Source organism: Takifugu flavidus, chromosome 16, assembly GCF_003711565.1.
Source record: "Takifugu flavidus isolate HTHZ2018 chromosome 16, ASM371156v2, whole genome shotgun sequence".
NCBI classification, from domain to species: domain Eukaryota; kingdom Metazoa; phylum Chordata; class Actinopteri; order Tetraodontiformes; family Tetraodontidae; genus Takifugu; species Takifugu flavidus.
In genome coordinates, this window is record NC_079535.1 from 14,008,499 (window position 1) to 14,018,498 (window position 10,000).

The 10,000-nt window shown below is 49.0% G+C and overlaps 1 protein-coding gene across 4 annotated transcripts in view; it reads left to right on the forward strand.

Moving 5' to 3' along the window:
• Positions 1 to 10,000, forward strand: part of LOC130540094 (calpain-1 catalytic subunit-like) — a 15,385-nt gene that overhangs the window by 5,061 nt on the left and 324 nt on the right. For 2 of the 4 annotated variants that reach the window (XM_057058992.1, XM_057058991.1), the window contains exons 3-22: positions 28 to 103; positions 189 to 307; positions 730 to 863; positions 938 to 1,112; positions 1,598 to 1,672; positions 1,743 to 1,828; positions 2,083 to 2,157; positions 2,610 to 2,770; positions 3,354 to 3,511; positions 4,069 to 4,080; positions 4,165 to 4,373; positions 4,680 to 4,719; positions 4,827 to 4,898; positions 5,590 to 5,647; positions 5,740 to 5,801; positions 5,916 to 5,984; positions 6,934 to 7,012; positions 8,352 to 8,465; positions 8,541 to 8,593; positions 8,753 to 10,000. The exon at positions 8,753 to 10,000 is cut by the window's right edge and continues 324 nt beyond it. In XM_057058992.1, the coding sequence (XP_056914972.1) occupies positions 28 to 103; positions 189 to 307; positions 730 to 863; positions 938 to 1,112; positions 1,598 to 1,672; positions 1,743 to 1,828; positions 2,083 to 2,157; positions 2,610 to 2,770; positions 3,354 to 3,511; positions 4,069 to 4,080; positions 4,165 to 4,373; positions 4,680 to 4,719; positions 4,827 to 4,898; positions 5,590 to 5,647; positions 5,740 to 5,801; positions 5,916 to 5,984; positions 6,934 to 7,012; positions 8,352 to 8,465; positions 8,541 to 8,593; positions 8,753 to 8,779 (1,854 nt within the window). In that variant the 3' untranslated portion in view covers positions 8,780 to 10,000. Of the gene's footprint in view, positions 1 to 27; positions 104 to 188; positions 308 to 729; positions 864 to 937; positions 1,113 to 1,597; positions 1,673 to 1,742; positions 1,829 to 2,082; positions 2,158 to 2,609; positions 2,771 to 3,353; positions 3,512 to 4,068; positions 4,081 to 4,164; positions 4,374 to 4,679; positions 4,720 to 4,826; positions 4,899 to 5,085; positions 5,527 to 5,589; positions 5,648 to 5,739; positions 5,815 to 5,915; positions 5,985 to 6,933; positions 7,013 to 8,351; positions 8,466 to 8,540; positions 8,594 to 8,752 lie in introns of those variants that run through there. The other 2 variants (XR_008954309.1, XM_057058993.1) reach the window with 2 other exon arrangements.

Below are 10,000 nucleotides of genomic sequence, written 5' to 3' on the forward strand. Positions count from 1 at the left end.
CTTCAATTTTTACTTATTCTGCTGCAGAAAATTCCGAATGTTGCTAATCCATGCTTGATAATTGATGGGATTTCCAGGTTTGATTTTGGCCAAGGAATACTTGGTAAGACCAGTTTGTTCATTCATAAAACTCACTCATGCTTAAAACCTGAATATCTAAGAATGTAATAATCGTGTTTGGCTCTCAGGGGACTGCTGGTTCTTGGCGTCTCTCGGATCTCTGACCTTTCAATCTGACATCCTCAAGCAAGTTGTGCCCGTGGAGCAAACCTTCCAGGAGAGTTACTGTGGTCTTTTCCACTTCAGGGTAATTCGAAACTAAAAAAATAACAATTTAGGGTACTATTACTTTTTGCTTTTCATGATCCAATTATTCTGCAAGTCACATTTTTCTGTGATTTACGAACAAAATGATCCGACCAAATGAACTTGATTCTGCTGAGTGGCCACATGAACACGTGAGACTAGAATAGATCAGGGGACGCTCCAGGTGAGTGTCAGTACTGCTCCGTGTTTATGGAGGCTCAGATTGGGCCGGAATGGCTGCAGCTACATAGTTTTTGCTTATCACTTCAATCAGTTGAATGTCTTCAATTGTCCACAACATTGAAATAAAATCCCTTTACTCAGACTTAGTGACCGAAGACATCTCACACAGCTACACCCACAGATTTTTACAGTGTTGTGGGGACTGTTTTACCAAGTGATGTTTATTTTTTGTCACTTTAGTTCTGGAGATTTGGAGGCTGGGTTGATGTGGTCATTGATGACAAACTACCCACCATCAATGGGAGATTAATCTTTGTCCATTCCAAAGATCCAAACGAGTTCTGGCCCGCTCTGCTGGAGAAAGCCTACGCCAAGTATGGAAAGAGTCCTTCGATGTGATAGGAGGTCTGTGGAAGCTCTGGACCAATGGATGATGCTTGCCTTTCAGGGTGTGTGGGTCCTATGCTGACATGAATGCGGGCTCTCCTGCCGAGGCTCTGATGGACTTCACTGGTGGTGTTCATGTAACTGTGCAGCTTTCAGACCCTCCGCAGAACCTGTGGGAGCTGATATTCAGAGCTGGACAGTCAAAGTCATTAATGTCCTCAGGCACACTGCAGGGGGTGAGTGTGTATTAAAGTAAACTAGTAAACAGAGGAGGTTTATAGAGGAAGTGCTGTTGAAATACATGTGACTCTTTTGTGTTAATGCATCGAAAAAAAGTGGTTTTGGACAAGTGTTAAATACAGCTGCTCCACCCCCTGACCCAGACCCTGATATTAACCCTGACTCTACCCAAAACCCTGACCCTATCCCTAACCCTGACTGTTAGCGTTCACCTTTATTATGATCCAAGACAGAATAGATAAAGATCTTAGATTATCAACGGTGAAAGCTAAGATCAAGTGTTGATGGGTTCATTGATACTTATAAAGACCTCTTGGTGTAACTGGCTGGTCTGAGCCTGCCTACACCCCATGGATCAGTAGGCCAGCGCTAATAAGTTTAACCCAAAACCCCTAAACCCAAATCCCAACCCTAACCCTGACTGACAACCTAAAATGCCCTTATGGAAAAACTGTAACAGCAATTTTCATCTTGTTTGTAGGAGACACCAGCCAACACGGTACTTTTGAATGGATTAGTGGAAGGCCATGCGTACACCATAACAGGCGTGAAAGAGGTGAAGAATCACACAAGTTGTCTGTCTAGATCAATCATGAGACTCTGCTTTATTTCTCCTTTCTGACCAGATGCTCCACCAAGGAAAAGTGGTGAGGCTGGTGCGTCTGTGGAACCCCTGGGGAAAAGGGGAGTGGAAGGGAGACTGGAGTGATGGGTAACATGATCCAATGATCAATACATTTCAAACCTATTCCAGGCTATCGATTGAAATCTCAAACACACACACACACACTGGCCAGACTGGTTTTCCAGTGCGAAACACTGCAGTCTTGCCCTAAAGGCGTCTCCAAGGACAGGACTTCATTTGCATATTAGACTGTCAGAGCAACTTTGTCTTCGAACAGAATGTGTTGCGACCTGCCCGTCAGTGAGTGAATCACTGATGTTGTCGTTCTCACGGTCCTTCAGGTCACCACTGTGGAGGACTGTGAGCGCAGAAGACCGGAAACTGTGCCTTTCTGTGGCTGAGGATGGAGAGTTCTGGTGAGGAACTGTTACCCCCCAACTCTAATGAAATGCTTCACACTGCAAGAGAAGCAATAGACCCTAACCCTAACACACCATCCATACAAATACAATAATTATGTGTAGGAGAAGAGTAGAAGAGTGACTATAAGCCGTCACAAAGATGAAGGTTTAAGTCTAAGTAGAGAGGGACTCAGCTGCCCATTCTTCTTTGAAAGCCTCAGAACCACAAATAGAACAGCAGACTGAGAGCGGAGCGGGATGATGAAGGATGGCACCATGCTATTAGTACCTCCGGGTACCTTGTAGGTAAGGAGAAGACTGAGGAGTCTACTGAAACTAGGCTCCATCAACTTTACATTAAGTAGCAAAACAGTCATATCTGAGGTATTTCGTAGCCGCTTAGAGATGAATGGATACACGGGACTATCTATATTTATATGCTTGTTCATAATCTTCAAAATTAACAGGATGCCCTTCAAAGACTTCTGTTCATTTTTCACTGATTTGGACATATGCTGCCTGTGTCCCTCCTTCCTTGATGGAGAACAACCGTGTAAGTGGAGGACGTCCATGTTTGAGGGAAGATGGGTTTCAGGAGTCACTGCTGGAGGATGCATGAATTATAAAGGTACTGCAACTAAGTCTGAAATGTTGATAATGGGCCAGGGAACAAATGACAACATTTTGGTGACGTTCCGGAATCTGGGAGGGCTTTGAGGTAGATTTTCCAAAGACCAAAGCCAAGGGGCTTTGACCCAAAGCAACCTAGCAGGTTAGGTAGCCTTGTATCCGTCCGTCCTGCGCAGTAGGCTGTATGTACCTGTACTGGTAGGGTTAGGGTTAGGGTTAGGGTTAGGGTTAGGGTTAGGGTTAGGGTTAGGGTTAGGGCCGAGCTCAGAGCGGGCTTTTCTCCTCTTCAGTCACATCATTAAATGAGTCAAGGCTGTGAAAGCAGTCCGATGACAGAAGACTTCTTCAAGTACGAACTGACAAAAGTCCTGCAGCTGCGAGACAGTTACCCACAATCCATCTGTCTCACATACTGGGCTTTACACGAGACATTGAAATGTTCAAATCAACAACAGTGTTGGACAGGTGAATAGGTGTTGATGGAAAAATAGGCCTTTTTCTTTTCTTTGGAGCTGTCACCTCAGATCAGCCGCTCCCTGAACTGATCCGATGCACCTCATTTCTGTCTGTGTTTCTGTTAGACACTTTCTGGATTAATCCACAGTTCCGACTCAAGCTTCATGGGGATTTTTCGGAAAACGCAAATGATAAAAATATCTTTGTGTCTGTCACGCAAAAACCCGACAAGCGAAGACGACAAAAGTGCAGAAAATTCCACATTGGCTTCTCTGTGTTTGAGGTAAGCCTGACGTATGGCTGCGGGCCGATTCCCTTCAGTCCAAAACGCTGAGTTCACACTGGCTCCTTCAGCCGCTGACTCTGGTGTCTCACCAGCAGACAGGACTCTGGCCCTGGTTCACAATTATTTGCACCTCTGACTTAAAAACTAGGCAATTCTTCTTGATTGATTCATTTCCGTATTTAGGGCTGTATTTAACCTGTCAGTTGGCTTCATTTGGATCCTGACTTTAAAGAACACTTTTGACAAAACCCACAAGTCTAAAAGATCACCCAACTCAAAGACTATGAAACTTGAAATGCTCGAGGGGAGGAGGGCCGTTACCTTTCAAAATAAAACAGGATGTCACAGGACCAAACCTGAGATCTGGACCGAATCAATAAAAATCCATTCAAATAATCCAAAGCCCTTTTAAGCTCTGCGTGGTGACGGATGCTCCTGTGTACAGTATGTGCTATATTTGACTCTGAGGGCAGGTGAAAGTAAATATGTAACATCCTAATTGACTAATTGATTTGTTTTGTGCACCTGAACGCGTAACTCCGGCCCCCCTCCAGATCCCTGAAGAGGTCAGACTTGCATTTTAATCAGATTCATGGCCAGTTTCTCTAAATGGGCCGTGTCGCTCAGCTCGTCTCTCCTTGTTATTGCAGGATGAGGCTCACAGAGGAAAGTTCCCAGCTGCCTTCTTCAAAAGCCGCACACCTGTAGCCCAGAGTAAAAAGTTCCTAGATGCACGTGAGGTGATGGAAGTCTTTCGGCTGAAACCAGCCGAGTACCTGATTGTTCCGTCCACGTTCGGTCCCAATGAGACGGCGTCCTTCCTCCTAACCATCGTCTACAAAGGAGAGGCGCACGGATAGTACGCTGCCCTCTGCCCTTCCTTTCCTCACATAATCCTGTTTTGCATTGAACTACTCTATTAAAACTTCCTCAGCTAGCCCATGAACTGGTGCTGTATTATTTTATCTGTATTATTTTAATTATTTCACCTTCTCTCAGCAGCAAAGTGTCAAGTTTTACAAGTAATCCAGTGAATATTTGAATTCCCAGTAACGCTGCTGCTGTTATTCGTCAGCACCTCAGCAAATGTGTGACTAGTGAGCTGCTTTACTCTGGAACTATAAAACTTGTTCAGGTGTGTAACGTCCACGTTCTTTCGCCTCAGTGAAACCTCCACCCTGGGGCAGCCGGAGGCAGCTGAAGACGTGAGTTTGGATCCTAACCTTTGTCTTGTTCTCCATCCTGTTTGCTTCTGTGTTGCTGCCGCTCTGAGAGTCAAGCTGTGTTTTGCTTCTGTTTCTCCTGAACTCAGATGACTGAGATCAAAGCAAACACTGAGGATGATGAAAGAAAAACAAGTTTTTTCCGCCAGCACTCCGATCAGGTGGTTCTTTTCTTCACATCTACAGAACAGGCCAAAGTTTGGACCCACCTTCTCATTCAATGTGTTTCTGCATTTTCATGACTGGAGATTGCAGATTTTCACTGAAGGCATCAAAACTTTGAATGAGCACAACTTTAAAAAAGTATGAAACTCTAAATATGCCCCCCCCCCCCTTGGTTTTTGCTAGTGCTGCAACCCCTGGGTGTTCTCTCAAAGAGCTTGAGGTCCCCTTCCCAGGTGGGCCTTGTCAGGGTTCCTCACCGTGTTAATGGGGTTGGGAGCAGCAGTCGGGTTGTGACTCAGCCGACACTCATATGATGGCGAGAAGCATCAGCGAGTGAAACGAGTGGCGCTCGTTAACAAATGAAGCTGTCGCGCCAGACAACACGTGTCCAAACTTTTGGCCTGTGCTGTATAACGGAGTTTTTGTTTTAAATGAAAGTTGCAATAAAATGTTTTTAAAAATATCTTTTTAAAAAATGTTGCTCCCGCGCCCCCTGCAGGATGTGGGTGGGATGTAGTATTTTGGACATTTCCAATGTTGCTGATATAAAGTGTGATAACAATTCAAAGAAACTTTCTGAACGATTGCTTCGCCGATGCAAAATCCAACGTAGCAGCAACATCAGATGTTGTGATTCAAACTGTGATTGCTGATTATTCAGAACATCATATTTTTGTTGCTTCTCAGTATGAAGAAGTGAATGCTGAACAGCTCCAGAGGCTTCTCAACGACCAGATCCTGAAAGGTTCGGGGAACACACGTAGCGTTAGCTTAGCCCAAGTTTAGCGTTCGTTATAAGTATTTTTGGATTCATTTTCATTTCCATTTTGATTTTAGGAGACCTGAAATCAGGCGGCTTCAGCATTGATGCCTGTTGCAGCATGGTCGCCCTGATGGACGTATCCTCCCACAGTGGGTCGCTTCTTCAGCGTCGGGAAAAACGGCATTTCACACATTCGTTGTTCTTGGAATTACGTCTGTGAAGTGAAATCTGACCTTAACGAGCAGAACAGAACTCAATCACAGGCAAACTGAACAGCGAGGAATTTGTTGCTTTGTGGAAGAACGTGATCAAGTACAGGGTGAGTTGGACGCACTGTGGTGCTACCTGCTGAGGATGAGGATGGTGGAGGTGACGAAGGTGATGATGGTGAAGCTGGTTGTGATGATGAGGATGGTGGAGGTGACGAAGGTGATGATGGCGATGCTGGTTGTGATGATGAGGATGGTGGAGGTGACGAAGGTGATGATGGTGAAGCTGGTTGTGATGATGAGGATGGTGGAGGTGACGAAGGTGATGATGGTGAAGCTGGTTGTGATGATGAGGATGGTGGAGGTGACGAAGGTGATGATGGCGATGCTGGTTGTTGATGATGAGGATGGTGGAGGTGACGAAGGTGATGATGGTGAAGCTGGTTGTGATGATGAGGATGGTGGAGGTGACGAAGGTGATGATGGTGAAGCTGGTGTGATGATGAGGATGATGGAGGTGACGAAGGTGATGATGGCGATGCTGGTTGTGATGATGAGGATGGTGGAGGTGACGAAGGTGATGATGGTGAAGCTGGTTGTGATGATGAGGATGGGGAGTGACGAAGGTGATGATGGTGAAGCTGGTTGTGATGATGAGGATGGTGGAGTTGACGAAGGTGATGATGGTGAAGCTGGTTGTGATGATGGATGGTGGAGGTACAAGGTGATGATGGTGAAGCTGGTTGTGATGATGAGGATGGTGGTGGAGGTGATGAAGATGATGGTGAAGGAGCCTGTGGAGCTGTGGTTACAGTTGAAGGCCTTCATCAGTTGCAGCAGGTCTCAGACGGACCTCAGCAGGGGTCCTGGCCGGTGGTTCAGGTGGTCGACAGGCTGCCTGCTCGGCTCCTCCCACCTTGAGAGTCACCATGAACCAGCAACGCCGTTGTTCTGGCCCGGATCAAGCAATGTGAAAATGTGACTAAATAAACAAAGCTGGATATTTACAGGGATTTCTTCTCCTTCTTCTTCTTCTCCTTCTCCTTCTTCTCCTTCTAGGATATTTTCTACCTGACTGATGTGTCACAAACAGGAACTTTGTCACTGAGTGAGCTGAGGAACGCCTTCAATGCTTCAGGTGGGCCAGTCGGGATGCTGCTCCTGATGCTATTAGCTCCTGATGCTATTAGCTCCTGATGCTATTAGCTCTTCTTTAGACAACCCAGGAGATGTTCTACCCCTGGGGTGTGCCCCCCTCCTCCTCCTCCCCCACCTCTCCTCCGCCCCCTCCCCCTCCTCCCTCCACGCCCTCCCCCCCCTCCCTCCACCTCCTCCACCTCCTCCTCCCCCTCCTCCCCCAACCTCCACCTCCTCCTCCCCCCTCCCCCTCCCCCCACCTCCCCTCCCTCCCCCCACCGGTCCTCCTCCCTCCACCTCCTTCTCCTCTCCCTCCCCCTCCCCCTCCTCCTCCCTCCACCACCCCCTCCCTCCCCTGCCCTCCACCTCCTCCTCCCTCCTCCTTCCCCCCCCTCCCCCTCCCCCTCCTCTCCCTCCCCTCCTCCTCCCTCCCCCATCCCTCCACCTCCTCCTCCCCCTCCACCCCTCGCCCCTCCTCCCTCCCCTCCTCCTTCCGCCCCCCTCCCCTCCCTCCCCCCCCTCCTCCTCCTCCCTCCTGACCTCTCTCTCCCTCCACCCCCCCCGCTCCTCCCCTCCCTTCCACCTCCTCCTCCACCTCCTCCTTCCCCCCCCCCTGCCTCTCCTCCTGCCTGTCCTCCCCTACCTCCTCCCTCCACCTCCTTCTCCTCTCCCCCCTCCCCCTCTCCTCCCCCCCTCCCTCACTCCCCTCCCACCTCCGATCCTCCCCCCTTCCTCCTCCTCCCCCCCCCCCTTCTCCTCCACTCATCCTCCTCCCCCTCCTCCTTACCACCTCCCTCTCTCCTGCCTCCCCCTCCCTCCCTCCACCCGTCCTCCTCCCGCCCTCCCCACCTCCTCCCTCCCGCCCTCCCCCTTCCGCCTCCGCGCCTCCCGTGGAACTCCCCCCTACCCCCTGCTCCTCCTCCCCCCCTCTCTCCCCTCCTCCTCGCTCCTCCCCCCTCCTTCTCCTCCTCCTCCCCCTCTCCCCTCCTCCTTCCCTCCCCACCCCCCCTCCTCCCCTCCCCTCCCTCCCAAGGACCTCCCTCCTCCCCCTCCTCCTTCCCCCCCCCCCTCCCCCTCCTCCCCTCCTCACCCTCCTCCTCCTCCCCCTCCTCCTCCCCCCCTCCCCCTCCCTCATCCTCCGCCTCCCCCCCTCCCCCTCCCCCTTCCTCCTCCCCTCCCTCCCTCCCTCCTCCTCCTCCCCGCCTCTCCCTCCCCCTCCCTCCTCCTCCCCCCCTCCCCACCTCTTATTCAGTCACTCCTGGTCTCTGATGAGGGAACTAAGGTCACACCTGGAAGTTTGACTGTGGCTCCATGTGTCCGGTCTGTCCGTGTCCCCCCAGGAAAGAGGCTCAGTGACGACATGCTCAGCCTGATGGTTGTGCGCTACGGCTCTGCTGGTCACATGTCCCTGGAGAGCTTCATCAGCCTCATCCTGCGTTTGGACTGCATGCACAGTGAGTGAAGGCCAAAACAACCTTCTGCCTCCAGGCCCGCCATGTTGGAGCGCTGACATCACTTTTGATTGACAGAGATCTTCAAGAATCTGTCTGATGGAACGTGGATGAATCTTCGCGAGCCAGAAGTGAGAAAAAATACAGACAGTGAATCTCCTGACTGACATTTTGAATGATCTGATGCAGTAAATACAATATAAAAGCTAGCACAGTTAGCAGCATTAGCAGCACAAACCTGACAAGACCACATTTAAGTGTGTGAGTAACGTGTGTTTCTCTGTTTTCAGTGGATTTATCTTTCCATGTACACTTAAGGAAGCGAGGAGGGAAGAAAGATGGAAACTGATCCCTAAAATGTGTCTGTGGATTCAGGTTTTTTGGTATTTTACTTGACTCAAGCCAAAAATGATAAACAACTACCAAAATTAAACGTCTAACATTTTTCTGTTTTTGGCTTCAAAATGACAGAATTCCCCATTGTAAATTATATTAATTTGGTAGTATCGACATTTTATACATCTAATGTGCTGCTCTGTGTTATTGTGCAGCTCTGTGTTATTATGCCGCTCTGTGTTATTGTGCAGCTCTGTGTTATTGTGCAGCTCTGTGTTATTATGCCGCTCTGTGTTATTGTGCAGCTCAGTGTTATTATGCCGCTCTGTGCTATTGTGCAGCTCTGTGTTATTGTGCTGCTCTGTGTTATTGTGCCGCTCTGTGCTATTATGCCGCTCTGTGCTATTGTGCAGCTCTGTGTTATTGTGCTGCTCTGTGTTATTATGCCGCTCTGTGCTATTGTGCAGCTCTGTGTTATTGTGCTGCTCTGTGTTATTGTGCAGCTCTGTGTTATTGTGCCGCTCTGTGCTATTATGCCGCTCTGTGTTATTGTGCTGCTCCGTGTTATTGTGCAGCTCTGTGTTATTGTGCTGCTCTGTGTTATTGTCCTGCCACATGCTCCGTAGCTTCATCCCACCACCCCAGCATCCTCCGGTGGGCTCTGACTGGAGCCTGGCATCGTCCTGCTGCTGTGTTCCTGTCCCACAACGTTCTTCTTAAGATAACCTTAATTATGCACACGTGCAGTTGTAAAGGTTAACGATGTGAGCCCCGCTGTCACATGACCATTCCGTGTGAGCCCCGCTGTCACATGACCTTTCTGTGTGAGCCCCGCTGTCACATGACCTTTCTGTGTGTGCAAGTCTGTCATCACGCTGTCATCAGTGGTAAGGTCGTGTGTATCGTACCTGTGACAACACGGCAGTGGGTGGATCCTGAATGTTGTTCTACCTGTAGAGAAAATGACAGGTAATGTGTTTATGATCATGTGTTTATGATAATGTCTGAAATGATAACGCAGCCTGAGACCAAGACTGGAAGACCACGACACGCTGGGTTCCCTTTGACAGCTTCTGCTGTCTATGCAAACATCTGTTACCCCGTATCACCCTATTATCATATATCACCCCGTATCACCCTATTATCATATATCACCCCGTATCACCCTATTATCATATATCACCCCGTATCACCCTGTATTA